General features: G+C 57.7%; 14 protein-coding genes across 14 annotated transcripts; 9 read left to right on the top strand and 5 right to left on the bottom strand.

Annotated features, from left to right (window-relative positions):
* Positions 1–393: 393 nt before the first annotated feature.
* On the bottom strand, positions 394–2,275 carry PHYSODRAFT_361119 (hypothetical protein; the record flags this gene model as incomplete). The annotated part of the gene is made up of 3 exons (XM_009531966.1): positions 394–1,676; positions 1,745–1,891; positions 1,920–2,275. The coding sequence occupies 3 exons, from the start codon at positions 2,273–2,275 to the stop codon at positions 491–493; spliced, it is 1,689 nt and encodes a 562-aa protein (XP_009530261.1). The 3' UTR covers positions 394–490.
* A 302-nt stretch (positions 2,276–2,577) lies between these two features.
* PHYSODRAFT_302691 (hypothetical protein) lies at positions 2,578–4,061 on the top strand (the record flags this gene model as incomplete). Its single annotated transcript, XM_009531965.1, has 2 exons — positions 2,578–2,724; positions 2,940–4,061. 2 exons carry the CDS (start codon positions 2,578–2,580, stop codon positions 4,059–4,061), a joined length of 1,269 nt encoding a protein of 422 aa, XP_009530260.1.
* A 339-nt stretch (positions 4,062–4,400) lies between these two features.
* PHYSODRAFT_512428 (hypothetical protein) lies at positions 4,401–5,388 on the top strand (the record flags this gene model as incomplete). Its single annotated transcript, XM_009531964.1, has 2 exons — positions 4,401–4,840; positions 4,941–5,388. 2 exons carry the CDS (start codon positions 4,401–4,403, stop codon positions 5,386–5,388), a joined length of 888 nt encoding a protein of 295 aa, XP_009530259.1.
* Positions 5,389–5,807: 419 nt separating this feature from the next.
* PHYSODRAFT_546681 (hypothetical protein) lies at positions 5,808–6,657 on the top strand. The gene is made up of 3 exons (XM_009531963.1): positions 5,808–5,954; positions 6,042–6,212; positions 6,285–6,657. Exons 1-3 carry the CDS (start codon positions 5,909–5,911, stop codon positions 6,506–6,508), a joined length of 441 nt encoding a protein of 146 aa, XP_009530258.1. The 5' UTR covers positions 5,808–5,908; the 3' UTR covers positions 6,509–6,657.
* Positions 6,658–6,888: 231 nt separating this feature from the next.
* On the top strand, positions 6,889–7,771 carry PHYSODRAFT_354916 (hypothetical protein). The gene is made up of 2 exons (XM_009531962.1): positions 6,889–7,274; positions 7,588–7,771. The coding sequence occupies exons 1-2, from the start codon at positions 6,918–6,920 to the stop codon at positions 7,624–7,626; spliced, it is 396 nt and encodes a 131-aa protein (XP_009530257.1). The 5' UTR covers positions 6,889–6,917; the 3' UTR covers positions 7,627–7,771.
* Positions 7,772–7,840: 69 nt separating this feature from the next.
* Positions 7,841–8,771, bottom strand: PHYSODRAFT_334681 (hypothetical protein; the record flags this gene model as incomplete). The annotated part of the gene is made up of 5 exons (XM_009531961.1): positions 7,841–7,930; positions 8,006–8,062; positions 8,152–8,217; positions 8,309–8,355; positions 8,432–8,771. The coding sequence occupies 5 exons, from the start codon at positions 8,769–8,771 to the stop codon at positions 7,841–7,843; spliced, it is 600 nt and encodes a 199-aa protein (XP_009530256.1).
* A 155-nt stretch (positions 8,772–8,926) lies between these two features.
* Positions 8,927–11,941, top strand: PHYSODRAFT_511253 (hypothetical protein; the record flags this gene model as incomplete). The annotated part of the gene is made up of 3 exons (XM_009531960.1): positions 8,927–8,953; positions 9,026–10,599; positions 10,639–11,941. The coding sequence occupies 3 exons, from the start codon at positions 8,927–8,929 to the stop codon at positions 11,939–11,941; spliced, it is 2,904 nt and encodes a 967-aa protein (XP_009530255.1).
* Positions 11,942–12,052: 111 nt separating this feature from the next.
* Positions 12,053–12,510, bottom strand: PHYSODRAFT_286504 (hypothetical protein). Its single transcript, XM_009531959.1, has 2 exons — positions 12,283–12,510; positions 12,053–12,198 (listed from the first exon to the last, which is right to left on the bottom strand). The coding sequence occupies exons 1-2, from the start codon at positions 12,476–12,478 to the stop codon at positions 12,176–12,178; spliced, it is 219 nt and encodes a 72-aa protein (XP_009530254.1). The 5' UTR covers positions 12,479–12,510; the 3' UTR covers positions 12,053–12,175.
* Positions 12,511–12,715: 205 nt separating this feature from the next.
* On the top strand, positions 12,716–15,007 carry PHYSODRAFT_561750 (hypothetical protein; the record flags this gene model as incomplete). Its single annotated transcript, XM_009531958.1, has 3 exons — positions 12,716–13,442; positions 13,545–13,735; positions 13,793–15,007. 3 exons carry the CDS (start codon positions 12,716–12,718, stop codon positions 14,897–14,899), a joined length of 2,025 nt encoding a protein of 674 aa, XP_009530253.1. The 3' UTR covers positions 14,900–15,007.
* Positions 15,008–16,235: 1,228 nt separating this feature from the next.
* Positions 16,236–17,410, top strand: PHYSODRAFT_354913 (hypothetical protein). The gene has a single exon (XM_009531957.1). It carries the CDS (start codon positions 16,276–16,278, stop codon positions 17,251–17,253), a length of 978 nt encoding a protein of 325 aa, XP_009530252.1. The 5' UTR covers positions 16,236–16,275; the 3' UTR covers positions 17,254–17,410.
* A 724-nt stretch (positions 17,411–18,134) lies between these two features.
* On the top strand, positions 18,135–19,361 carry PHYSODRAFT_354912 (hypothetical protein). Its single transcript, XM_009531956.1, has one exon. The coding sequence runs from the start codon at positions 18,171–18,173 to the stop codon at positions 19,194–19,196; it is 1,026 nt and encodes a 341-aa protein (XP_009530251.1). The 5' UTR covers positions 18,135–18,170; the 3' UTR covers positions 19,197–19,361.
* Positions 19,362–19,577: 216 nt separating this feature from the next.
* Positions 19,578–20,044, bottom strand: PHYSODRAFT_257271 (hypothetical protein; the record flags this gene model as incomplete). Its single annotated transcript, XM_009531955.1, has 2 exons — positions 19,578–19,807; positions 19,885–20,044. The coding sequence occupies 2 exons, from the start codon at positions 20,042–20,044 to the stop codon at positions 19,578–19,580; spliced, it is 390 nt and encodes a 129-aa protein (XP_009530250.1).
* A 2,311-nt stretch (positions 20,045–22,355) lies between these two features.
* On the top strand, positions 22,356–22,685 carry PHYSODRAFT_511197 (hypothetical protein; the record flags this gene model as incomplete). Its single annotated transcript, XM_009531954.1, has 1 exon — positions 22,356–22,685. A coding segment is annotated over one exon (330 nt), but the record flags the coding sequence as incomplete, so codon positions are not given.
* Positions 22,686–23,909: 1,224 nt separating this feature from the next.
* Positions 23,910–25,190, bottom strand: PHYSODRAFT_334673 (hypothetical protein; the record flags this gene model as incomplete). The annotated part of the gene is made up of 3 exons (XM_009531953.1): positions 23,910–24,461; positions 24,525–24,885; positions 24,946–25,190. 3 exons carry the CDS (start codon positions 25,188–25,190, stop codon positions 23,910–23,912), a joined length of 1,158 nt encoding a protein of 385 aa, XP_009530248.1.
* Between the last annotated feature and the right edge of the window lie 2,780 nt (positions 25,191–27,970).

Raw genomic sequence — 27,970 nt, 5'->3', positions numbered from 1 at the left:
GACAAGCGCTTGCACTGGCGAGCTCTTGCCTGCGTCTGGCCTGCTCGAAGCCTGGGCACGCACGCACGCACGCCGCCTGCTGGCCGCTGTATCGCCTTGGACGCGTGGGGCATCCATCCTTCAGCATCGAGCTCCGCCAAAGGTGTAGGTACACTTTGCCGCGCAGGGATTCAACCACAACCAATGATGCCCTCGTCTCTCGAGGAGTAATCGCTGCGGGCTCTCTGAGAGAGTCTCTCTGCCTGATTCAATCTCTCTGTCCAACGGAGCTCGCTGCCGTGGGCGGACCGTGTGCCGGTGCCGCGCACCAATATTTCGGCTCCAGGAAACGGCCGTAACGCCGTGCCCATGCATGCAGCCCGCACCACCGCCTCGCTCATGTTGCCAATAAATAGCGTTTGCCGAGTGTATATCGTTTTTTTATACACTGCCGATGTCCTATTATCCTGGTGCCTACAATTAACTCATGGGGGCCGCAAAAATATACTACTTAATTCAGGCGCTGGCGCTTGATCTCCAGCAGCGCGTCCGAGTCGTCGGCCTTCCACCGCTGCGTGGAGCTCCACGAGCCCGTGGGCGCCTGCGAGTTGGCGTTGGAGGGCGTCGACTCGGCCATCTCTACGTTCTCGCGGTCCTCACCCGCCTCGCTGGGCGCCGGCAGTTGCTTCTTGTCCTCCGACTTCTTCTTGGAGAACACGAAGCGGCGGAGCACTTCCATGCCGGCCTCGTCCGTCTTGGGCTCGTTGCGGCGCTTGCCGTTGCCCGGACCCTTCAGCACCGCGCCGGGCAGGGAGCTCATTTCCTCCGCGAGCTCCCAGATCGCGTCGTCCTCGGGCATGTTGCGCAGCAGCTTGGCGAAGTAGCCGTACGCGTGGGTGCGCACCTGCACGGCCGTCTTGGTCTTGACGAAGGTCTGGATCTTCTTCCACTTGCGACCGTAACGGTTCAGGCCCTCCATGAAGCGCGCGTGCTCGTCCTCCGTCCAGCGCTCGCGCCGCTTGTTGGTCTCGCTCGTCTGGCTCACGGGGGACGCCGCGCCCATGGGGCTCTGCAGCTCGTCGCCCATGTTGGACGACGTGTCCATGCTCACGTTCGTGTCCACGCGGGGCGGCGCGTACGCCGTGTAGCTGCCTTCCATGGGCTGCATCATCATCATCGGCGGCTGCGGCAGCTGCTGCTGTTGGTACATGGGCGTCATCATCTGCTCCGGCTGTTGCTGCTGCTGCTGCATCTGCACCTCCTCCATCGGCGCCTCCATGGCGGGAGCGGGGGCCTCAGTGGGCTCGCTCGACCTGCCCACGAGGTGCAGGAGGTTCGTTCGCGCCAGGATGTCAGCGAAACTGGGCAGACGACGCGGGGCCGGGGCGGGCGCTTGCGGGGGCGACGGGGGCGTGAGCAGCGACGCCTGTTGCTGCGGCGGCGGCTGCGCGTTGCGACTGCGGAAGCTGCCGGACAGAAGGTTGGACACGCTCATGCGCGGCGCGGGCTGCTCCTGCGGCAGCTTCCAGGCGGGCGTGGGCTGCGGCGTGAGCGCGAAGGGCGGCACCTGCAGGCGCGGCAGCATCGGCACGGGCATCGGCCCGGGCTGGTACGCCGGGTTGTAGCTCTCGTTCACGGCGCTGCCGGGCGCGTTGGCCATCTGCTTGTGCGCCATCTCCGAGTACTCCGACATGGGTCTACGATGTACTGGGCAAGTCCTGATTCGCGGGGTTCAACGGATTGATGATCACACACACACACGCACGCGCCAACGCTGCTTGCGATCTTTGCGGCGAATTGCAGAATAGCGAGCCAGAGGGAGAATCGTTGTCCTTCCGGGGGTTGCCCGCAGAGGGTGCGGCGAGTTGCGCGAACGGGGGGCCAGCGGCCCCTCTCGCTCACGCCCCTAGCCCTGCTCAAGTTTTACAGTACGGCATGACCAGTTTGTATGGGGTGCAAAAAAAACTCGCTCAAAAACGGCCTGAAAGAGTCTTGAGCTCTTGGGCTGCTGATCCGCCGGCCCAAGAGCAGATGGCGGCGGCGGCGCCGACGAGAGTGCAGTGGGCAGCGCCAGTAGCTGTGCGGGGCGGCACGTGGCGAATGATACGTATCTGCTCGTTGCAGCTCGCTCAGCAGAGAGCGCGTCGATGAAGTCGCCGCCAACGCTGGGCAGCATACACCTCCCAAGTGTATGTGCGTTTTCGAGCAGGGAACCCTCCTGTCCAGCCAGAAAAGAGCCGCCTCGTCTGCGCGCGGAGCACGCATCTTGCGCGCTGTATGACAGATCTCGGCACATTTCGATCGCCTCGAAACGGACGCCTAAGGTTGGTGCGCTGGCGGCGCTGGTAACAGCTTGCGCTGGGGCTCCGGTAATCAAGCTCCTCCGAAACCGCGCAAATAAGCCGCGCAGTGACGAGCGGCCGAAGTATCCAGCTCGCACCGCGGCGGCTGGGGCCGCCGCCGCCACGCGGCAGGGCGTCCGTCACCTCATTAATGTATGTGTCCCCAAGTCAAGCCGCCGGCTTCAAAAGGCGGTCTGTCCCAGCAGCATCCGGCGGGGAGTGAGAAAATTTAGGACCGAGGGCGCCGCGGCCCGGAATGTTCCAGGTCGTTACAGCGCGAGCTTATTCAGATGATCCACTTGGTGGGTTGCTGTCGAGGGTTTTAGCTGTCTGCGAGCTCGACGCTTCGCCAACGCACTCGCGCGGCAGCACGCAACAGCGTGGCACATGCACTGCAGTAAATGTACACGGCGCGCTGCCGGCGCCGTAATCGCATCGGTGCGTGCCGCCCGCATCGATCAGCGCCCAGCTGCGCGATTTGTTTCGCGACTTTAGTGATAACATTTACATTTCCTGCGCAAAGCGTTTTGTGGTCCGACCAAGTATAGCGGGGGTTCGTGTGCCTAATTGGCTTGTCTCTGTGGCGCACGTATCCACTACGGTACATACGGTTCACAGTGGCACGCCTGCCATCTAGCAGAACTGAACCAGGAAGAGCTCGCTTCAACTCGTTTCGCCTCGAAACGGAGGCGCCGCCGGGCGCCTCACGACTGCTGCCAGCCTGTCAAGCGGTCTGGGCATCCTCGAGCAGCATCGGCGAGGTGCCGACGGCCGTGTCTCGGGGCTTTGCAGAGCAAAACGGGAACGCGCGCCGATCGCACACCCGCAGTCTGTTATGGCGGACTTGGCTCTGCACTGACAAGAGGCCTCTCTATGCCTGCCTGCTTGAACATCGCGCGCGCGCGGCCCGGTCTCTTTTTCATGGTGCTTCGGGTCAAGTGTATCAGCAGCGGCAGCGGCGCCGCCTGCTGCTGCAGGGCGCGCGTAGCTCACTCGGCTCCGCACGGAGCTGCTGCAGGCTGCAGGAAGCAGAGCCACTGCCGCAACCGGCGCCGAATCTGGCAGCGACGTATGTACACTTCTCGGGCCCGACAGCCGGCGCTGGCCGGCCGAAAGTCGCTGCGGCGCATGCATATCGGCGCAATCCTTTTGACGCGCTCAAATCGCGCCTGCACCAACCATCAGGGCATCGCGCGCGGTCCCTTCGACGAGAGACAAGAGAAGAGAGACGAAGCGGAGTTGTCCGCCGAAACAGGCCGCTTGATCATGGTCTTCAACCAGCCGACGTACGCTCGAGCCGAGCGCCCCGCGCTTCGCGGCGCGCATGCACTTGTCCGTCGCGGACGTGTCGAGGTGACGTGGCCTTCGCGTCCGTCGGGCTCCGATAGCGATGCCCCCATCGCCCCTTTACGGGTCCGTCGGGGGGATGGTGGGGTGGCTTGGCTGGCTGAGAACGTTCGCAGGCGATTGCAGAGACCGCGGTGGGGCAACAACAACATGGCTCGCCTCGCAGCAGCGCGCTGTCAACAACGACAGCATGACCGCGCCCGTCTTCCCCGCGGTACAAGCGGTACGCGACATCCGCGCTTGAGGTGCAAGAACTTGATGAAGACCGCGGGCGCTTTGCCCGGCAATGCCCGCACGGCGGCGGCGCGGCTGGCTGGCTGGAACTGTGGCGTGTTGCACCCTTGCCGTGTCTTGAAGAGGAGTTCTGCCCAACGGCATGGACAGTCGGTTTGAAAGGTTTTGCAGCCTGCCCCAGATCGTCGCTGATTGGCCCAATGACTTGCGAGAGGGTGCAAACATGTACAAGTGACAGGGCGATCCTAAATCCTTTCATAATCTATGCGTACCATGATTTGATTGCGAATAATCCGGAAACACTCAGTGTAAGGAGCCCCTGTAACTAGATAGCGTACCGATTTTAGCTCTAAACCTAGCCACGATGTTCCTTATTTCAAACTCGGTATCCCAACCGTTCGCTGCACCAAAGCCGCTTCGCTCTGAAGAGAGGAGACCTTCGTCCAGGGTGCTCCGCGACCGCCAGCTCATCCACCCCCGCTCCGCCTCGAACCCGCGATGACCACCGTGGTGCTCTCCCCGCCCTCCGGCCCCGCCAGCTCGCCTGCAGCAGTGCCCAGCAGCAGCAAGAGCGTGCTGATGAGCGTGGCGGCTGCAAAGGAGGCCGCGGACGCGTCGCCCTCCGACTCCGACAGCCCCACGAGCACGGCCATTGATCTGAGACTGAACGAGGTGGAGGGCGTCGACGTGGAGCCTGAGGAGGCGAACGACGACGAGAACGTCGAGCGCAGAGCCAACGGCGTCTCGGACGAGGCCCAGGAGCGCCCCAACAAGAAGCGGCGGCGCGTGTCTTTCGAGTGCGCGGACATTGTGGAGTTCGAGCCCACGGTCTACACGACCAGCGTGACGTCGGGCGGCGTTCCCGTGGGCTTGTCGCTGAACGAGCGCTCGCGCTCGCGCCGACGACTGGACTCGTACGAGATGGAGCGAGAGAGCGAGTACGTGCCGGGCAGCAATGCAGGATTGATAGAGATACAGTCTACAGCGCTGTATAGGCGTCTTAGGATCGCGTGCTGACATTTCGTTGTTGCTTTCCAGGCGAGTGGGGCGGCAGAGCTACATGGAGGAGGGCTACCTGGACCCGCAAGAGCGGGAGATCATCCTGAACAACGCAGGCTGTGACGAGCCCGTGATCGCCTCGGTGGAGGCCGAGGTGAATACCATCATCCAGCACAGACGCGAGTCGAATGAGATCGACTTTGACTTCATGTACGGCGTCGGCGAGATGGAGGACGACGAGGATGAAGTTGAAGAGGAGGAGGAGGCGGAAGTGGAGGAGTCGAACACAATGACATTCGAGCAGGATGGCGTCGAGGCAGCAGAGATGAAAGAGGACGGCGAGCAGCAAGAGCACGATGCTGAGGACGGCACTGCGCCGCCCTCTACGACCGACGAGCACTCGGTTGAGCAAGCGGAGAAAGATCCGTCTACAGAGACTTCGGTACATCCCTGCAGCGACAACGAGGCGGAGGCCGCGTCGATATAGAGAGCGCACGGCCACGTCCTCGACGTGCAGGCCGAGGCGAAGGCCGCACGCCAGCTCGCGCCGACTCTGCGCTGGAAACTCCTACTGCGCGCGTGTACATATCCGCTCCTCGTCGTCGTCCCTAGTCGGTTGGGTTTTGTCCATTTGTATTCCTTTTTATTGGCTGTCGCTTCGACCAGCCGCAGTCACGGTGCCCCACATATACAGACGCCATCATTGTCTTCCGCCGTGTTGTTGCTTGCCTTTCATTATCCACTCCATCGGGTGTTGAAGCTGCTCGGCAAAAGTGCAGCTTGAAGCGAATGTGCCATGCGGTTGACCCACTGTTTGATTGGTTCACAGTTTTGCCCAATGGCGCGGTCGCTGGCCGATCTTTCCTCGTTGGTTGCCAAGATGTCACAAGTTCATTGACGTTGGCTGTCGCTCCGCCGCCTACACCACCGCTCCGCGCCCCCTGCAGGTCAAGACTCGCGCCGCTGGCGCCGCAGACGACTGTACCAGCTATCTGCACAGAAATACAATGGCTGCTGCAAGCGAAGCGCCCCGGAAGCTCCGACGCGCTACGTGTACGCCTGCTCAATCTAGTTGTGGCGCTCCATTGTGTTGCGTTGAAGTTGTGCTCACAGACAGTGTGTTGTTTGCTATGAATGCAGACGTGAAGGTTCAGGACCTGACGCCAGGCTCGCAAGGCCACAACCTGGTGCTGCAGGTGGTTTCCATCGCGCCGACGGTGGAGAAGAAGCGCTATGACGGCACCATCTCTCGCATCGCCGAGGCGGTGATGGCCGACGAGACTGGATGCGTCACGTTTACTGCGCGGAATGGTACACTGTTGATATGTTGCTGCGTGTTGGTCGTGCGGAGACTGACGTTTGTGTCTGTATTGCGGATTGCAGACCAGATTGACATGCTGAAGGAAGAACTCGTGGTGGTGGTGCGCAACAGCAACGCGGACATCTTCAACGGTTTCATGCGGCTCAACGTGACGCAGTGGGGCAAGCTTTCACTGCACCCGGATGGCATTGCGTCCACCCCGCCGCCGCCGCCCAGTGTCAACACGGACAACAACATCTCCGCCGTTGAGTATGAGCTCGTCACGGTCGACGACGCCGAGGAGTAAATTGATGGGTGTGCATTGCATGCCAGTGTGCGTGCTCGCTTGCCGAGTCCGGCGCGGCACCTCACAGGAATAGGGTCAGTGTAGTTGCGTTCATCGACGTTAAGCTCGGACACACGGAGCTGCTCCATATAGCAGAGAACCTGATCAGCTACGACCCCGCCCACGCAGTGACGTTTTCATCTCACCTTTTTTTTACACACCCTGTCCTCTTTCATGTGGTGCACCTCATCTGTCCAAATTTCTCGCATATAACAATTGGCTGCTCGATCTCTGTAGCAGGGCTCGTATCCAATAATTCTCCGAGCCAACGGTTGGTTGGCTCGCGCGCCTCTGTCTGTTGCTGTGCGTGGGGCTTCCTGTGTGGGTCATTTCTGAAAGCAATTGCCCAAGAGAGAATTCCTAGTCAGCCATGGGTGTCCGTACCAAGACCGTGAAGGGCTCTGCCGTCAAGATCATCGAGAAGTACTACTCGCGCCTCACCTTGGACTTCGACACGAACAAGCGTGTGTGCGATGAGGTAGCCATCATCCCGTCCAAGCGCATGCGCAACAAGATCGCTGGTTATATCACGCACCTCATGAAGCGCATCCAGCACGGCCAGGTGCGCGGCATCTCGCTCAAGCTGCAGGAGGAGGAGCGCGAGCGCCGCATGGACTTCGTGCCGGAGGTCTCGGCCATCGACACGGAGAACATCGAGATCGACAACGACACCAAGGACCTGCTGGCCCACCTGGACCTCAAGCTGGCCGGCGTGCACGTGCCCCAGGTACGATGAGCTCTTGTTGTACGGAAGGAGAGAGACAATGCTGGAGCCGATGATGACCCCATGCGTGTGGTCGGAGCGGTGGACCCATTGCAGCCGGCTGTCAACACCTCGTGTTGGCTGCGTCTGGCGTTAGTGCAAAGCAGAGATCTGTAGCGGATACTATCACACGCATAGTTGCAATTGCGCTGTCCTGTGCTGTACTGCAATTGGTCGCCACCCCCATGTCATCGGCTCCCTCAGCGTCGCTCCAAATTGGACGATGCAGAGGTTGAGCGCTTTGCTAACTTTACCTCGACTTGTTATCTTTTTTCAGCCTAAGGCCCGTGAGCAGCACCACCACCACCGCAACTAAGCGTCTTTCAGCTGAAAGCCTAGGTTGCTATGTGCGGGTTGCTGTAGGAGGACTGTCTAGTCTTGTGGCAAAGCGCTTTTGCTGTTGCCTTTGAGATGAACACAGTTTTGCTATCTCGATAATCCCATGGACAATTCTTTCTTATGCTTGATGCGTTCAGTATCTTCTCGTTTATTCATTCTACACTTGCGCTGATAGTCCATTTGGCGGTTGCCTAGAACTCTGTGGACTGCTTCATGATCATGAAGAACTCGTCCATGTCGATCTCGCCGTCTTGGTTCTGATCGAACTCGTCGATCATAGCCTGCGGGCGGCAGCAATAGTCAGAGAAGCTGCGTCGGTCTACCTACGGTACTCTACTGCAGCATGGTGCACACACCTGCAGCTCGTCGTCGCCGAGGTTCTCACCCAGCTCCTTCGCCACCCTACGCATTTTCTGCTCAAGAGACAAAAACACGCGAGCCCAACGCCAAGAGAGCGACTCCATTCAGCAACTTCACATAGTTTATCAACAGCGAGACGAACATCAATTGCCACACACACCCGCAGTGTGATGGTGCCTGATCCGTCTTCATCAAACAGCTCGAACGCCTAGAGGCAAGCGGCACAGTCAGTCCGACTCCAAGTCCGTGTCTGTGTCCGAGTTGGTGGGGTCGTGCGGCGAGCGGCCCACGCGTCCTACCCGCGCAATCTCCTCGTCCGGATCTCGTGCCAGCACCTTCCGCCGCACTGCAAGAGTAACACAGCCACACACTCGTCAGCTACAGCACCCACAGCCGGCGCTTCTTCATCTCAAGCGCCTTACTGATCTCCATGTAGTCGTTGAAGTCCACGTGGCCGCTGCGCTGCACGTCCACGTCCTCCACGAGGTCCAGCACCTCGCGCTTGGTCACCTGGAAGCCCAGCGCGCGCATCAGCACCTTGAGCTCGTGGTAGTCGATGGAGCCCACTTTGTCCGTGTCGAAGAGCTCGAACGCCTCGCGCAGCTCCTTCTTCTGCTCGTCGGGCAGCTCCTGCTTGGCTCTGCGCCCTGTCCGCGACGTGCGCGCGCTGCCCGAGGCTCTGGACGTCCGGATCAGCGGATACAGCGGCACGGCGCCGTCTCCGCGCTCCTGGTGGCTGCGCTGCACGCGCGTAGAGCTCATGGTCTTGTGCTGCCGGCGGTTGTGCCTCTTCGCAATACTGAGGCGAAGAGAATCGCTCCCGGCCGTTAGGACGACCGCTGATTGGTGGAAAGTGACGCTTCAACCGATTGGATTGGACGGGGACCTCTTCGACGCCAGCATATTATCCGAGCCCAATGGAGGCGGCGGCCTTCTCCACGGGCGTGTCGATCCAGTACCCGCATGGCTGCCTGACTGCGGGCCACTCGGCCGCCCACCGAGGCGCCTCCGTTGAGTACCCATTCCCGTTTCCATCGGACTCGCGCGCAGCCTCACAGCGCCAGTTCAAGTCCGACACGGAGGCGTACAGCGTGTGCCAAGAGCTCGCCTACCACTTCGCCTGCGAGAAGACGCGCCGCGCCGTGCAGGAGCTTCTGCGCAAGAACAACGACACCAGCTACAGCCAAGTGCTGCGCTTCTTCGAGAAGTACTGCGCGCGCGACGAGGCGGCGGTGGCCAATGGATCCAATGCTGTATCACAGTCGCCGTCTGGGCGACGGCTGCGGGACCTCAACGCCCCAGTGTTGTTGCCTCAGTTCCACGCATTCCCGACGGCTGCAGTAATTGCTGGAACAGACGCCACGTCGAGCGATCTGTGGGTGGAGCCGTTGACGCACAAGCTCCGGCGGACGTTCCCGCTCTGTGTACCGGTGCAACGCGACGTATCCACTGCTCGGCGGTTTGTGGAGTGGCTGGCTGCTAGGATGGCCAAGTTGTGTGAGGTGAAGAGGAGAGAGGAGAAGTGGTTGGAGGGTTTGGTGGACAATTTCGATCTGCTGCCTTTGGATCAGCCGCCCTTGGGGGCGGGGAGTGTCGGTCAGAGGATGACGAGGCAGCAGCTAGCGAAGGCGAATGCAAGTGCAACATCCGGGGTACAGCAGGATGACGAAGAGAAGGACGCACACAGCGACGCAAGCTTCTTTTCAGAGTCGAGTTCGGATGGTAGCGACAGCGATGATGAAGTAGCAAGAAGGGGGAAGCGAAAACGGCGGCTGCCGTCTGTGGCGTATGGACGATGGACAATGTCGAAGCTGCTGACGGCAATTCAACGTGATATTGATGAACTGGTATCGCCTAACAGTGGGGATACTGCTCGCGAATGGGTCTCTATGCTTGGTGAACTGGTGCAAGCTCGGATTCTGGAGGCGTTGGCCGTAGTGAAGGAGGTTCAAGAGAAGGAGGACGCCGTGATTATTCAAACTATCGCGTGTTACGACGAAGCGGTAATGTGGTTGCAGCGCACAATATCTACGTGCCAAACGACAGCGGCAAAACTGCTCAATGTGGCACCAGAAGCGGGGCCAAATAGTCCCACCACTGTTCATATCGGCAGTACGGAAATGGCGTTGGCACGGATGTTGCAGCGTGTGCTGTATCAGTACGCGGAATTTTTGGAGGACTGCACACTTGATCGAGAGGTTGTCCGGGAACGACGGAAAACTGTCAAGCAGCGCATCTTTAGCCATGAGAGCGACTATACACTCAAGCGAAATGACGTACAAGCGGAAGTTCAAACGCCAGCACCGTCCTCTCCCTCTCCGCGGCCATTTCTGCTGCTCTGTATCGAGCAACTTGAAGCGTTCTCGCAGCAGGTGCTAGGTGAATTTCTGGAGGTCTGGACGAACTTCGTCCGACACCACCAGGAAAGTCATCAAGCGAAATATGTAGGCTGCACGCTGGGCTTCGTAATCGGAGTGGCCTCTGCAACTTCACCGGCGCTCCGACGTTTGGATCTCACGGTGACTAACCGCCTCGAGCTGCAGTTCTTCTCGCTTGTTGACTCGCGGAAGTGCTTTGACGATGTACTGGAGTCGTTAGTTGTGAAAGCAAGACTGCCCCTTGCTCTCAGTGGAGAGGTATTACGAGCTATTGCGAGCCGTCATCACCGCTTACCGAGCGTGCCGCGCCTCTTGTTAGCGCTGCGCTTCTTACTCTTCACACATTTCCGGCGTTGCCCCTGGAGTTTTCTATCGCTGGCTGTAGATGGTCTGTCTTCTCCTGGTGTATCCCCCATCCTGGTAGCGGCTAATGGGACTCCGTTACCCCACCGTGTCTCCACCTGGGTAAGGCGTCAACGCCGGCGTTTAACCCGTGAAGCACAAGGAAAGCCGATTGAGTCCGATTCCTCTCTGGCATCGTGGCTTGCACCATGCAGCGCCTTGGAGTTGGCGGACTTAGCTTCACGAGTTTTGCCATCCGGGGCTGGTGAGGAGAATTGGCTAACGGTGCTGGAGGAAGCTTTGCTACATGAGCGTCATCGACACGCTCGCTGGCGCATGGGTTGGCAGTGCTTTCGCTCCGCTTGTACATGGTTGGACGTGCGCATCGAAGGAAGCTTGGAAAATGGCCACTATACCGGGAAGCAGGAGCAAATGGCAGTGTTGCACTTGGCGCTAGCGCTCGAGGGTCGACTCGGCGAAGCACCACGCTTCATGGAAGTCCTTCGACGGCTTCAGAATTGCACTCGATGGGCAGCGCTTTCAGTGATGATAGAGGACTGGCGTTCGTCATTTCGCGCGTCTGGACTGAACGACGACGACCTCGAAACGACGTTGGGCGAGCTAGCACTGTTGTGTGCTTATGCTCGAACTGAGAAAACTCCGCCGAAGATGTTGGAAGCATTACGGGAAGAGCTTGTGACGGTGTTTACCACTCGCCTCATCACTGCGTTACTTCATCCACCGACGCCCCGTTCAAGATCCCCTGCAAATGCACTGGTAGAAAATTGGTCGGTGCTGATGGACGCCAACGTACTGGAGGAGCGACTGCGGCTCGAATACCACGACAACCTTCGCAACGTGCTGCAAGACGCTGGAATCGGCGAAGAAATCGACACCAGCAACGACGAAGACGTCAAGACTTCGTGGGTGCACGACGTGGGGCTCGCCTTCTTGTTCTACCAGGAGAGCGCGAGCGCAAGCTTGAGTCTTCGCGAGTGGTATGAGAGTTTTGCAGCGGAGCTGAAGGAGGAGTCCAAGTCTGCATCCAAGAGCAAGAGCAAGAAGAGGAAGGCGAAAGACGCCAGCGAGGACGCAGCCTTTAAGGCACGGTTCGTTCGAGCGGTCTGTACGCTGCGGCACTGGGGCTTCATCAAGCACGACGCGCCTCGCGACGCCGAGCAGGACATCATCGAGAAGCTCGTCTTCATCTAAACTCGCACAATATAGAATTCACGACAGGGTTGGCTGGCTAGCTGCGCAGAGGTTGAGAGATATTGAGACAGAGGTTAGAGTAATGTTCGGATAGCAAAGTTGAACAGTCGAGAAAGATGAATGGTGCTGGGTGCGATTTAAAGTAGGGAAGGAGGACTATAATACTGTCACAAGAGCGGCCGTAGCTCTTCGGTCTCCATGCTCTCACGCGTCGACGTCTGGTCTGGTCAGCACTCAGTCGTCGCCTCTCTCAATGGCTGCAGCAAATAAAGACAAAGCACCAGTAAATAGTCAGATATACCGCAATTTATCTTCAGATATAAGGAGCCAGGAGCTCGTACCGCCCGTGTTGTAGTGCAGCAGCTTCTCGATCAGGTCCACGTGCGTGAGCATCATGCGGCGGCAGCAGTAGCGCTTGAGCGAAAGCTCGTCCAGCGCGTCGCGCTCCGTGTAGTCGGCGCGCAGCAGGCCCAGGTACGTCTCCCACTTGTTGGCCAGCACCTTGCCGCACGTGAAGCAGCGCACAGGGACGATCATGGCGACGTAAGTACTTAGCTCCTCCGGAGGCGAATTACCGAGTGACACCGGCCAGCCAGTGGTCGCCCCGACGAGCTATTTCAGCCAATCGCGATGCAGCAAGTATGTTCGACGAATCATGGACCGACTTTCGCTTAGGTACGATCTTGTTTTTGAGAGGCGAGTGGCTACAGAAAGAAAAAAAGAAGCGGCGGATCCAACGCAGGAAAAGCAGCGGCGGCCTCGGGGTATGTGAGCATGGCGGCGGCGGAAGAGCACCAGCAGCGCCCACAGGCGGCCTCTCCGACGAGCGAGAATGCGGCGCATATGGCCAACCAAGTTTCGTCCAAATCGGCGCAGAAACCGCTTTGCAATGACGTCGAGAAGGGTCGAGAACAGGCTTCAAGTGAGTTGGATACCGAGAAAAGCAGCCATACGTCGATGAACAAGGCAAACACGGAGATCGCAACAGGTTCAGAAGATGCACCGCCCAAGCAGCTACCTGATGTTGTCTCGGTTGGCAGCGTGAGCGCAGATCCGGCAGCAGCAGGCACTGACAAAGATACCGACGGAAAGACGGCGGATCCAGTGGCTCTGGAGGACGCGCCCGTGCCTGTGGACGTGGACACTGAAGGACTTGAACAACAGGAAGACACGTTGGCGTCTGAGCAGTCGGTGGCGCACGTTGAAGTTGGTGCAGAGAAGAAGAGATCGACGGAAGAACCTTCGGAGACTATTGAGAAGCTGGTGGAAGTTGGAGTTGGTCAAGGTGCGACGGAGGAGACTATTGTTGATGTCGCTGCTACTTTGAAGGAGACCGTTGTTGCTATGGAGGTGGATGGGAGCGAGAAATGTGGTGCACCTATGATGCAGTTGGATGAAAAGACCAGATCTACAGTTGCTGAAGGTAACCTGGCTGGAAAAACGACAACGGAGGAGACGACGATCGCCGTGGAGGTCGTCTGCGAGCAGAAGGAGGTCACGAGTGTTTCGAAGGGAGATATCGTGGAGGAAGTTGGAAAGGTTGAAGGATCAGCTAGCCCTCAGGACCTGAGGGAAAGTGCTGCTCCAAGTGACAAACACGGAGATATCACGAGTGCAAGTGAAGACGTTGAGATGACTTCAAGTGATGCGACCGAGACGCACGCAGACAACGCACAGCAGAGGACGAATGATGCAGCGCCTCGACTAAGGGTGGTGGAGGTGACCGAAGTGGTGGGGCAGATTGTTCACTCGCTTGTGGATAACGTGGTGGAGTTCTTGGATGATACTGTATCTGTGGATGCAGAGTCTGTAAAGTTACTCAGCAGCCCAAAGATGCACAGTAGTCCCAAGATGCTCAGCAGCCCGAATATGCCTCACCTAAGTGCTGACGAGGCGTTTGAACTTCTCGAGGCGCACCAAGGCGATGACCATGTTCTACTTCCAGAGCATGATGATGGTGCAGATGCTGACGTAGAAGCCGAACCGACAAAGAACCGTGAGTACCAATGGTTTGACGGGGACGACGATGACGACGAGGGGGTCGCAATTGAAGCGCCCTCCGTGCTGGACTTATCAGAAACCACCGACGACGTGATATTTGGTGATGCCATCGATCTGACGGGCGTCACACAGTCTCCTGGTGATAATAACGTTGACCACCTCAGTGACGGTAGTGGGGACATGCTTGTCATTAATTCCAGCAAAGGTAGCAGTAGCAGCAGCTCGAGCTCTGCTTCATCTGGGTCATCATCCTCGTCATCGTCTTCCTCCAGCAGCAGTGCAAGCTCCGCGTCGGAAGATGAGCATGTGCGTCGTGTACTGAAGAAGCGGCAGGCGCCAGTGGGTACCGGTCCACGCAAGCTTCTGAAGTACAAGAAGCAAAAGCGGTCGCGTCATGCAGATCCCGAGTCTTCCCAGAGACGTCCTAAGCGCAAGCGCAAGATTCCGCCGCCAACTATTCCAGCGGAGTTCGACGTTTTTGAGACGGACGCGGCGGATCCGATTCTCAGAGGTTCCTATGCTGTGCGCAACAATCGACGTGCGTGCTTTGTGGGGAACTGGGGCTTCAGCGAGGACGCATTTGCCAATATCGAGAGCGTTAGCCCGTTCGAGTACACTTCGCGCACTCGCGTTCCTCAATCACGTCGCAGGGACGACAAGCGTCCAGTTTCCGGCAAGTACGCAGGGTTCTTTAAGCTGCGTCAGTTCAACGGGACGTTGGTCAAGATCCGAGAAGATCAAGTGGACTTGCAGTTTTTGCCCATGCCGCCGTCGGATGAAGAGAATGAGGACGAGGACATGGACGGCTACGACAGTGACAGTGACGACGAGGAACCAGCAGCCAGTCGCTATACTGTGCTTGGCAAGGGTAAAAACCGCTTCGGCCGGTTCCTCATCCGAGGATATCTAAATCCGGAGAGCGGCCGGCTTACGGTCAAGCGTCGGTATTTGGAATAGCGCTGTTTGTATAGGTGAATTTTCGTGCATTCGGGCTCGCTCGCTCGGTGCAAGAAGAGAAAGTATAATGATGCAGAACGCAGTAATGCAGAGTTTATGAAGAAGAAATGGTGGTGGGGCGTAGTTGCTACCAAGTCTACAGTGGCCAAACTAAAGCAGGACGCTGTTTTCCCTCGTTCGTTCGAGGTAGTGCAGCCAATCTGGGAGCACGATGTTTCCGACAGCAGCGCAGTGTCACTTGGAGCGCATTAAGCGCCCTGCAGTCCGTGTTGAAGTTGACGTGTACCATCTCGCCGTCTAGCAAGTGCTTGCAGCCGTTCCACTGCGGGTTGGAGTCTTGTACAACATTGTCAGTACCTGGCGGACGACCCGCTCAGGAAGCAGCTTGGGCATCAGCGCGCTAACGCACCCAGGACTTCTTTTCCCAGTCAACCTCGTCGACGCCTGCTCAAGATGCTTCTTCGCCCCAGTCGCAGCATGGAGCTTGCTCGCTTCAGAATGCCAATAACCTGACTGAGCTCCGTGCTCGCCGCTTCAGCGGCCATTCGAGGGTGCATGCAGGCAAGAGTCCATGTTGCCCAAGCGCTGCATTCGGCGAAACCTAGTCCTCACACAAGCCGAAAGGGTCTACACGGGCGCAGAAATTGGATATGGCGCTGATGCTCACATAGTTCTTCAACCCAGCCAATCCACAGATCCTCCTCGACACGACGAGGGGCCATCGCGGGCGGGCGCGAGCCACTGTTCGAAGTCGAGGCCGTGGAACCCGAAGAGAGCGCTGTACTATCCAGCGGAGCCCCCCTATTGGCCCTGGTTTCGTACCGAAGATTTTCCGGCCAGGCATCATTGCCAACGCTCCGAAGGGAACTCGCTCACTACGGTCAACGCGGCTGGTTGTCGAGCTGTTGTCGGCATGCCATGCTGTCCAGTTTCCGCGAACGGCGGTCAGCCTGCCCACGTCCAACCTGCCCCCAGGCTGGAGCTGTGTGCAGTGTCTTGCAAACTTGTAGCTTCCCCAGGCTGGAGCGGTGTGCAGTGCCTTACTAGCTTGTAGCTCCGCCCAGGCTGGAGCGGTGCAGCTTGAGGGCGCGATTGCTGGTCAAACGCGATGCAAATCTGCGGTGATGGTCGACCAGCGCATACCTTCGGCCTGCAGCCAATCAGCAGCGCGCAGCGGACCACTTCAACTTTGGAGGCGCCGGGATTCGCCAATAATATCGACCAATGTCGGTGCTTGGTATCACTTCGTGGATATCTCAACAAAACCGGGCCATCCTACGTCACACTTGCACCCAGCTGCGCAAAAGCTCACCGAGCTCTCACTCTCCAATCCGCGCCGTGCCCAACACCCGCCCCGCCCCCTTCATCCGCTCAAGATGGCCCCCAACATCGCCAAGGACATGACCGCCCTCATCGGCAACACACCGCTGGTCTACCTGAACCGCGTGACCGAGGGCTGCCACGCCAAGATCGCCGTCAAGTGCGAGTTCATGGAGCCCTGCGCCTCGGTGAAGGACCGCATCGGTCTGAGCATGATCCTGGACGCCGAGAAGAGCGGCCGTCTCACCAAGGACACGCACATCATCGAGCCCACCAGTGGCAACACCGGCATCGGTCTGGCCTTCGCGTCGGCCGTGCGCGGCTACAAGCTGACGCTGGTGATGCCCGACACCATGTCGATGGAGCGCCGTATCCTGCTCAAGTCCTTCGGCTGCGATGTGGTCCTGACCCCTGGTGCTAAGGGCATGACGGGTGCCGTGGCCAAGGCCAACGAGCTCGTGGCCAAGGAGCCGGGCAAGGCCCTGTCGCTCGGCCAGTTCGACAACCCGGCCAACCCGCAGATCCACTTCGAGACCACCGGCCCGGAGATCTGGCGTGACACCGACGGCGAAGTCGACATCTTCATTGCTGGCGTCGGCACTGGCGGTACCCTGACGGGCACCAGCCGCTACCTCAAGCCGAAGAAGGACACCCTGAAGGTCATCGCCGTGGAGCCCGAGGAGAGCCCCGTGCTGTCTGGTGGCAAGTCGGGCCCGCACAAGATCCAGGGCATTGGCGCTGGCTTCGTGCCCAAGGTCCTTGAGACCGACCTGATCGACGAAGTCGTGACTGCCAACAGTGCTGAGGCATTTGCTATGTCCAAGCGCCTTGCTCTCGAGGAGGGCATCCTGGTTGGCCCCTCGTCGGGTGCCGCCGTGGCTGCTAGCATCAAGGTTGCCCAGCGCCCCGAGAACGCCGGCAAGCTGATTGTGGCTATCCTGCCCAGCTTCGGCGAGCGTTACCTGTCGTCGGCACTGTTCGAGAAGGAGCGTGAGTACGCTGCCAACCTGCAGACGTCGGAGCTCGCGGCCTAAGTCGTATAACCGCGGAGACTTCAAGCATGCAGGTGCCGAGGTGATGATTCCCTCGGTTCCTCCATGTTTTGTGATATTGTAAGTAGTGACAGATCTAGAGGAGTAGAGCACACTAGTGTCGGTATTTTTCCTAAATACACGTGGGCTTGCGTCTCTCATCTTATCGCTCTCGACTAGTAGAGTAGAGCGCGACCTCTTCGGGCGTGGCGTGCGTCCGACGGGATCGACATTGCCAGGCCGAAGGGAAGATTCGACCCGAATGGACTATCTGTCTGGATTGTGGCTTGTTGCAACTTGTAACAGGTAGAACCAGCAAGTTGCCACTACATGCGCCAGCAACGCAATGAGACCCCCCCCCCCATTGACATGTGAAGAGCGATCGTTCTCTGCGCTGCATGAGACGAGAAAGTTGAGACCAAGGAGACGAATAAAACCGTTGCAAATCACAAGTTGAAGTTGCTTGGATCCGCGCGTTTGATTGGCTGTGAAGTTCGGATCCAAGCGACGCAAAAAAGTCTTGTAAAGACAGCGCTGCCAGCCGAAAGACCTCGCAGTCGACGGACAGACATGCTCTGTGGACCATGTTGAAGGCGTCTCGGTGGACAGCGTGTCCCTGCCGCCGAAGCAGTTTTGGCCTGGAACGGCCAGTCTCTTCACTTTCACTCGGTCTCAGTAGATTGCGATGCACCCCTAGCCTCGACGTCAATATTCACCAATCGCGCGCCGCCTTACCTAAAATTCACAAAAGTTGAAGTGCGCCGCTCTCCCATTGGTCCGATCAGACCAATACATTTCCTCTGTGAGTCCTTCGTGGCATGTGTGGCGTACGTACGTTTGGGCGATCCATCACCTGCCTCATCATTCTTGAACCCGCGGCGTTCCGGACACACCTCCGCCCTCCTTCCTTCCCCACCGCAATGCTCGCCCGCTCGCTGATCGCCGGCCGCCGCGCCATGCTGCGCAACGCGCGCTCGCTCCACATCGCCAAGGACATGACGGAGCTCATCGGCAACACGCCGCTCGTGTACCTGAACCGCGTGACCGAGGGCTGCCACGCCAAGATCGCCGTCAAGTGCGAGTTCATGGAGCCCTGCGCCTCGGTGAAGGACCGCATCGGTCTGAGCATGATCCTGGACGCCGAGAAGAGCGGCCGTCTCACCAAGGACACGCACATCATCGAGCCCACCAGTGGCAACACCGGTATCGGTCTGGCCTTCGCGTCGGCCGTGCGCGGCTACAAGCTGACGCTGGTGATGCCCGACACCATGTCGATGGAGCGCCGTATCCTGCTCAAGTCTTTCGGCTGCAACGTCGTGCTGACGCCCGGCGCCAAGGGCATGACTGGCGCTGTGGCCAAGGCTGAGGACATGGTCAAGAAGGAGGCCGGCAAGGCTCTGACCCTGGGCCAGTTCGACAACCCGGCCAACCCCAAGATCCACTTCGAGACCACGGGCCCCGAGGTCTGGCGCGACACGGACGGACAGGTGGACTTCTTCGTGGCCGGCGTGGGCACGGGCGGCACCCTCACGGGCACGGCCAGTTACCTGAAGCCCAAGAAGCCCAGTGTCAAGATCATCGCTGTGGAGCCCGAGGAGAGCCCCGTGCTGTCGGGCGGCAACCCCGCGCCCCACAAGATCCAGGGCATCGGCGCCGGCTTCGTGCCGCGCGTGCTCGAGCGCGACCTGATCGACGAGGTCATCACGGCCAGCAGCCCGGACGCCTTCGCCATGGCCAAGCGCCTGGCTCTCGAGGAGGGCATCCTTGTCGGCCCGTCGTCGGGCGCCGCGGTCGTAGCCAGTCTGGAGCTGGCCAAGCGCCCGGAGAACAAGGACAAGCTCATCGTGACTATCCTGCCCAGCTTCGGTGAGCGTTACCTGTCGTCGGCTCTGTTCGAGAAGGAGCGCGAGTTCGCCGCCAACCTGCCGACGTCGGAGCTACCCTAAGCAGGCAGGCAGACCGGGTTCGCTGTGCTGTTTAACGCAAGCACTGTAGCTTCGTGTTCCATAGCGTAAGTAGTTATCGATCTGCTGTAGATCTCTAGACAGGGAGGGAAACTTCGTGTCGACAGTTAGTGCCGCACGCACAACCAATATATTCCATTCGAACTACAGCCTTTGCTTTGCAGTCGTTGCTACAGTCGTGCAAGTCTGGGGCATCGTGAGCTGATAGAGCCCGTCACTGTGACTCACCATTCGATCACCATTGCTGAGCAAAAGGTATCGTCACTTGGACGACTGTTGCAGGCTGCGAGGAGCTGCAACTTGCAGCTCTTCATTTTAACGAGTTTTTAAAATAATAAGGTGGATTCTTATCAACATAGAGGCCTATACCCGCGGTTCCTGTGCCATCGTGACGTCCTCCTCATGCCGCTCCAAGTAGCTGGCACGCGCGCGGCCGCGCTCCGCTTGGAACTTGCGCAGTTGCCGCAGGTAGTGGAATTCGCGTAGCATTGCGTTGGCTTCCGCGTAGTCGTTGCGCACCGCTCGGGCTCGCGGCACCTCCATTTCCGTGTCCATGGCGGTGGCCTCACCCGCCCATCGCACGCCGTGAGCACCTGCAAATAGATAGTTACAATACAAATGCTAGGTTCAACTCGGGGCCTCTATCAAGTGCAGCAAGGAGGTATTGTACCGTCGTAGTTGTAGGCGACGCGCAGCCGCTTCATGTCGTTCTCGATGGCCTCTCCTCCCTCCGAGCTGCTGTCAGGCGCATCCGTGGATGTGGATGTGTCGCTCTCGTACGCAGGTAGCCGCGGGGTCTCGCTCCACTCGCACTCGCGCTTGCGGCTCATCGCGTCAAGATGAAAGAAGACTTTCTGAGGAATTTGCTGTAAAAAGAAGAGAGTATAGATTTTAGTCCAGTTTGGTCTCTGGTCCATTTTGAGCTTATATATTATTGTGGTATTCAACTATTTTGCCGCCTGATTTGACGTGTTATCTCGGAGTCCGATTTATATAAAATGGAGCTCCCACATGATCGGTTAGTCCAATTTAGCTATATCTGACCTGAGTTAGTGCACGCCTACCAGATATACATTAAGGGGCTGTCATACTTACAGCTGATATGCAGCGTCATATACGCGCATAGATCTCGCGGGACGCAGATATCGTCTCGATAAACTGCCCTACCCCTAGATATATGCCGTGTAGCCATCATAAAGTTTTGTCTTGTTGTTAGTATACTTTATGCTGACCATCATTCTAACATATGCATCCTTCACTCTACGGGCATATCGATGATCATATATCTTCCGCCAAATCGAAAAGACGCTAAGCTGCGAATTTGCCGCCGGCGGCGCGAAGTCGACAGCAGCCAACACTTCGAAAGGTGAGCGTGGTTGATGGCTTTGTATGCACTTCTCTATGAGAGGACTCACCTCGTGTTTGATTGCAGGGACAATGGTGCGCTTAACCCACTCCGCCGTTCACTGGCGGCGTCGGTGCATCAATGACACGTCCAGCGAGGACGAAGAGAACACGCCGCCGAACATCCAGCCCAGCCACCAGTACGACCGCGACAGCAAGCGCCGCATCGAAGACGCCAGCGAGTCCGCCAGCGCTACGGGCACAGCAACGCCTCCGTGGCTACCGCCAGAGAGAACCGGTGTCCAGCCGCCCGTACGCCAGCCCCACCACGTCGTCGCCGGTGCTCCTGGAGACGCCGCCGAGATCCCTAGCGGCGCTTCAGCCTCGCCACGAGGGCCGTCGTGCGCGTCGTGAAGCTGCCGCGCCTTACGCTCGCCGGCAGTCGGTGCCTCAGCGCGATGCCCGACCCGTCATCAACCCACGCGGGGCGATGCGAGTCACTGCGGACGGATCGCCTCGGACGCAACTACGGGGGCCGCGGTCACGGGATCGGTTCATTCCAGCGCACTGGCCGCACCGCGTGATTCAGCTTCGCGAGCAGTTCAACCCGCTCGCGACGGTATTTCCGTCGGTGCCTCACTTTGGGTGGTGCGACTGCCCATTGCCGTGCCGTGTGGACTCCTGCCGCAATTCGCTAATGCATCTCTACTGCAATATCAACTGCTGCCCGTACGGGGGGGGGGGGGCTCTGTGGCAACGCGCTGGCCGAGTCGAGCAAGGTGTATCTAGGGAGGAACGTGCGCACATGGTCGTTGGGCGTGGTCGCTGGCGAGGACATCGAAGCGGGCGAAGTGCTGGGGCAATACCTCGGCGAGATGGAGCACTTGAGTGTTTCGCGCACGACCCGACCGCGCAATAGCGGCTACCGCTTGGTGATGAGGCAGCGGCCAGAGCGACCGACGTTCCCAGTCTGCGTGGCGATCAACGCCGAGAACATGGGAGGGCTGATGCGCTTCGTAAACCACTCGTGCCAACCGGTGGCGAAGTTCGTGGAAGTGGCCAACGGCCGCCGTACCACCGTGGTCGTGGCGTCGACGCAAGACATCCACCGCGGCGAGGAGGTGACAGTCGACTATGGCGACGACTTGTGGTTTGTTTGCCACTGTGGGCTAGATGGCTGTCGCCACCGCAACATTCAAGACGACCAAGACCCGTGAGAGGGCCAAAGAGTGAGCAGGACGAGAGAGCAAGCAAGGTGAAGAGAGAGAGACCAGCGAGAAGGGGGAGGGAGCGAAGTGGAGGAGGTGTAGTTATGTAGGTAAGCGTGTTGTGAACAAATGAATTGCATTGAGATAACCTATTGCTGTGCGGTTGTTGATGGTGGTTGCCGTGAGTGCAAAGTAGCTGCAGGCTAGCAACAAGCAGGGAAGCATGAAAAACTGGCGCCAAGGTTCGCGCCAAACGACGGGTTGATGGACTCATCTTCGTTCGAAGTTTTCACGTACACTGACTTGCTAATTGCGCGCGCAGATTTCGCGCGCCAGCGTTGAAGTTGTGAGCTACTAGCATCCTTTCAAGATCGATGCGAACTGGTGGCGGCGAAGGCATCGCCCTGGCAAGCTGCCGCCGCGGCGAAGCTGTCGTCGTCTCTCACTTCTGGTTTTACCAGTTCTCCCCTCCCAAGCGCGTCTCCGCCGCCTCGCCTCCGCCCACCACTCCCGGTACGCCGCGCCAACACGGTCCAACGTGGCAATGAGCAGCGTGTCTGACTTTTTATTGATTCGTCTGTGTGTGTAGATGCCCAAGCACTCTGGAACCACCAACTACTCGACGGCCGATGTCGACCGCCTCCTCACGCTCGTCAAGAAGATGCTGCCGCTCGGCAGGGACGAGTGGGAACGCCTCGCTATGACGTACAACGCCAACAGGCCTCGAGGCTCGCCCGAGCGAGACTTCGAGAGCTTACGGCGTAAGTTCAAGGTGCTTCACAGCACCCGGAAGCCGACCGGCGTGCAGGAGACCCCCCCCCCCCCGCTCATCAAGAAAGCCAAGGAGGTCAAGCGTGCCATCGACGACAAGGCCAACGTCGTGGAGATGGACGACGAGGCCGACAACGACCAGCCCGACTTCTGCTTTGAAGTCGACCCGGACGACAGCTTCTACGAGTGCGGCGACGGCGAGGGCGAAGGTTTGGGAGTGCCCACTGCCGCCACTGTGGGCAGGTCCGACTGCGGCGAGTCGCCGGGCTCCGACGAGTCGGCCGAGGACGAGTCGACGGCTTCCAGCCGCTCATCGAGCCGAGGCGCGTTCCAAGACTTGCTCTCGTCGCCGCTGACCACCGATGATCTGGACGAGCTTGCACGCACGCCGCGTCCTGCTCCTGTCCGAGCAGCGCCAAGTACACGTCGTGCTGGCTCGGGAGGGCTGCCGCCACCACGTAAGGCGGCTGTTACTGCCCCCAGTAGTGATAGCCATCGACTCAAGGTGCCGCCGCTGCCACCAACCACGATGCCGCCGAAGCGGCCAAGTACCCCAAGCTCCACAAGACGTCGAACCGTCTCGGAGGCGTGGACTTGGCCGGCTTTCGCGACGCGGTGGGCGCCAAGCGTGCTCATGAAGAAGACAAAGACACAGCGGAAGCTAGCTACGCCAAAGCTAAGCACACCCGTGCCATGAAGGCAACAACAGCTCTCAAGACAAAGCTGGATGGCCTTGAAAACAACGCCAGCAACATGCGAGGAGGCATCCTCGAGACGATTCTGCTGCTCCGCGAAGAGATCGAGCGGAAGGCTGACGCCCGTCGCGCCGAGGAAGATCAGCGCCACCGCGACGAAAAGGCGGCCAACGAGGCCCGCCTTCTGGAAGCCAAGGCTGAAGCTGAGGCGCGCCGCCGTGAGGAGAAGCTGGAGAGAGAGGACCGTGCGCGCCGTGAGCGCGAAGATGCGCGCGCCCGCACTCAAGAGCTGCTCATATTGATCGGCGCACTGACTAAGAAGGCGTGAGCGGAAGGCGCGCATGCTCTTCGAAGTGAGGCTATCATTCACGTTCTAGTTACTATATACTTGTCACTTACCACTATGCCTCAAATCAAACATGTTGTTCATGATCCGCTAGCGTGTCCGTCATGGGTTACGTGATCTTCTAGCGCCTTCATCATCACATGTACTTCTCGTGCTGCGTACATATCTCTGTGAAGTCAAGTGCAAGACGCACGAGCATCGAGTTCGGCTCTCCGTCGCAAACGTTTGCAGCACGCTGCTGCCAGCAACATCGAGATAATGAAGCAGCTCAATTCAACGGCAAAGAAAAATGTATTGTTGCATGCAGTACAAGCACGGCTAGTTCGACACCCTACTCGCTGGATAGCTCCATCTCGCCTGAAAACGTCGTGCGTATCTGCGAGATGCCGACCGTGCGGACGCGATAGTTAGCCATTCTGAAGATGTTGTTGATCCGGTGCCCACGAAGCTCGGGGTCATACGGCAGGGGGAGGTTCAGGCGGCTGTACACCTTTTGCATGCTCCCCATGCCCCACTCCGCTGCCTGCCTCACGGACGTGATGGCGTTATGAAGCGTCCGCGCGGAGCTTCTCAGCGACGGGAGAATCCTCTCGAGATCGCCATCTTTGAGAGGAGTCAGGATGCGACCGACCATGCTGGTCGAACACGGGAAGGCCGAGTCCGACACCACGTCCATACGTGTGTCCGGGCAGAGGGTAGGGTCGAGCAACTTGGAACGGAAGCCCAAGGAGGTGTCGGAGTCGTTCCACGACCCGGGGCAATTGTGCTTACACCAAATGATGCAGCCGTCGACTGCGAAGCAGATTGTGCCAGTCACGAAAACGGTGTGCAACCACCCGTTATACATGGCGTTCTGCAAGTCCGCATTCGACGGCTGCTGAACCTACAATATCATTGATGTTAACATTCTATCATAGCAAGTAACATTTTGCAAACTACAACTCACCCTTAAGTTCTTCCCATCAATGAAGCCGAATGTGTGTTTGAGAAGCGGCTCGCGGGCTTCCACAAGCTTTGCGAGTTCGGCTTGGCGAGCAGGCGAGGGCCAAGAGATTCTGGCAGGAGCGTAGCCTTTTAGCGCCAGCGACAGCGCTTCCTCGGCGCGGCGTAGCGTCCTCGATATGGTGCTCGGCGGAGCCCCAAACATCATACACAGGGAGCTCTGCTCCATCGACCCGACGTAGAAGCACAGCACCAGGCCCAGGATCTGGTGGTAGTGTCGGAGCTTCGGGGGCCGCCCGCGTGCCGTGCTGCGTGGGATATAGTAAAAGCGGCTGAAGCGCCGCAGTAGTTGGTGGAAAGCCGACCTGAAAGCATGCATGAATTAGATATAGCGCAGCAACTTCAGATAGTAAGTAGGGTCGCACCTGGTAAAGCTCGTCGCGTTTAGGAAGTTGATGTCGCTTCCGCGCGTGTACAACATCATCCACGCGGAGTCGCAGGGCGTGTCCAGGCACTGGGTGGTCAGGTAGTGCCTGGTCCGCATGGCGATCCTCCACTTCTCTTCCACGAGCTTGTCGTACACCTCCCTGCGCACCTCGTGCAGCGTCTCCTCCTGCTCGACGAAGGCGCTAGCCAGCACCAGCATCGCATCGACATCCTCTGCGGCCATCGCTCCGGCGCTTGTGTCCGACGCGCGCCAAATTCGAAACTGGTGAAATTTAGAAGGGATGCAGCGTCGGCGGTGTCCGGAACGAAATGACGGGTACTTTCTTAAAGCCCAGCAAGCGTCTATCAAGCCGCCTGATTCAGGGCGATATCAAGCGGACACAAGTGACGCATGTACGACAATTGCGGTGGAGATTTTGAGCGCTATGTCAACATATATCTTTTTAAGCCCTGTCATATCTGCTGCAGGTATGACAGCCCGTTAATGTATATCTGGTAGGCGTCCAGTAGCATAAGACTCAAAGGGGAGGCATTCCAAGTTGGACATACCTCTCCACATCTCATGACGCATTAGAACTGCAAGACATTGGGGACAATAGTACACTGTATATAGCCACTTCGTAGCACTATGGCCATCTAAATCACCTGTGTGAACATCTACGGCCGCTACAACTCCGTGCCACGCTGATCTGAGAGGGTCCCAGACATGTTTTCGCGGCGGTCCCTTTTGCCGGCGAAAAGCGGCATTTCTGGCCCCTGCTTCGCAAGTTGCGAATCGCAACTCGCAGACCCCAGACGCAAATCGGTCCAGATATAGTTTGCTTCCCTCAGCCCCTCCTGCTAAATCGGAGCCCTCCAGCAAATCGGGCCCGATATATCGGATCTTGGACCACCCGATTTGCCAAAACGGATGAAAGCCACAATATATCTTAACGTTATTTTGACGGTCAATTTGGTCCAATTTGGACACTTCAACTTCAGATTTGCATCACCACGCAGCGTTGAGCTGCCGTCCGTTCGTGTGTGGGGCACTCGAGATGATCATAGTCACGGTCTCCTCGGTCTGCACAGTTCGCGGTGGGTCATGCGCCCTGTAGCAGAATAGCAATAGACGAGGGCAAACAGAAGTTCTTCCCGGAGCTCGGCGCAGAAGTCGTCCATAGAGGCTGTAAGCTGCATCGGAGACCGGCGCCGCCCGACTGTTACTTGACAGTTGCTGCTCGGACACAGCTAGACCAAACTTTCGTGATATTCACTCGCTCTGCGGGTTGCTGGATCTGGAGATCGGTGACTTCTCCGAGGTTGGTCGACAAGGCCAGCTCACTGCTTCTCGGCATCACATTCGCGATGCACGAGGGCAAGAACCCTTGGTGATCCCGGTCAGGGTGCGGCGAGTGTTGTCCAACGATGACTGCTGATATGACAAGTTCTCATATCAGCGGCCAGGAGTTCGTGCTCTCAATATGACCAGCGATTTCAGGGCTGTACTGAGAGAACGCTTTCTAGTATTAATACAGAGTTTTGAAAGCGCTTCAGTACCGATGTGCCTAGTGAAGATATCGACTCGATCAAACTATTTGCACTGTATACACAAGCGATTTGGCACGTTTTGCTGCCAGTTCCCAAAAAAAACATCGGTCAGTGGAGGAATTTCCATAAGTCAGTAAATACTACTGAGATTTGCAGATTTGGATTTGTTCCAGGAAGACTACTGATCAGTACTTTTCCGACGAGTTAGTATTCAGCTATAGTATTATTAATACATGTAGTACTGCACTACTATACATTAAGCTGAGCACGTGCTCTTGGCCTCCGTGTTGGCGCTAGTCGTGACTGGCCTTCACTACCTCGACAGTGTGTAGCTGTTTGACTAGCACCTGCTCGTACGAGCACGTGTGCCTGACGAACCACGCCAAGCAAGGCCTAGCGGGGGGATATTGCAATCTTGACATGTATCGGTGGTAATGTTATTTTTACATTCTGCATCTATTAGAACATGAAAAAAAAACACTATGTAATCGCTCTCGTTGAGAATTTCGATACTCGTATGTGTTCTGGACTGAGTTCTCATTTTACCGCAAATAGAGCTAATCAAAATGCACTCGGACTCTCCCCTGAGTAGTAGACAGAATAACAACCCGCAGTACAACATATTGCCTTAAAAGGTACAGACATCAAATGCTGGATCGCACACCAGGCGGTGGACGTTCATACATACCTGCCGCGCAATTGTAACTAGACGAGCATTTTAGCTAAGCGAGTTACCATACCGCCATGTGCAGTTAACTCCTATTGTTGGTGTGTGCGTTAGAACCCCGCGTTTTACTGCCTATAGTTTTAGAGTTGTAAGACATCGGTACTTTTTAGTAGTAATTATCGTGCCCTATGACTATTTCGAACCTGTAATACCTACTATGTTCGAATGAGCTCTGAATGCCTCTGATAGCCACTAACCTGTTTCTAGAACTGCTTCGGTGTTACAGAGTCTACAGCGAATGCTGCAATCAAATGGGGGGCTAGCGGAGAGCAGTCCTCTGTCAATGCCGCCTCTATTCAATACTCACAACTCTAGAACTTCGTATTATAATTCAAATGACCCAACAGGACATCATATTTTCAACTGCTCTTTGTGTTGGGCGATAACCGATTCGACGAATTGAAAATGTGTGTAACAGTTTGGCCTATCCTAAATCCCACTACAAGGGCTATGTTTTTTTGCAGTTATTAATTAGTTGTACCCATGAGAAAACCATAGAAATATTTGGGACTGCGGGATAACTATGCCCCAGTACAGCCTCCATTACATAGTAAATAATCTGTGAACTGAAGCACTGCTTCAACTGCGAAGCTGCAATATACGCACTTATGTTCACGAGTAGATGCAGTGCTCACTCCGAGTGCGACTGGCGTTAAGAGTGAAAAATAAAAAAATATACGCACTTATACACGTACTATTGCTATATTGTAATATTGTAATCTCGTAGTGGTTTAGACAACACAGCA

This window comes from Phytophthora sojae, assembly GCF_000149755.1.
Source record: "Phytophthora sojae unplaced genomic scaffold PHYSOscaffold_6, whole genome shotgun sequence".
NCBI classification, from domain to species: Eukaryota; Oomycota; class Peronosporomycetes; order Peronosporales; family Peronosporaceae; genus Phytophthora; species Phytophthora sojae.
Note: the sequence above shows the minus strand (reverse complement) of the source record. Positions and strands in the feature narration are given on the sequence as shown.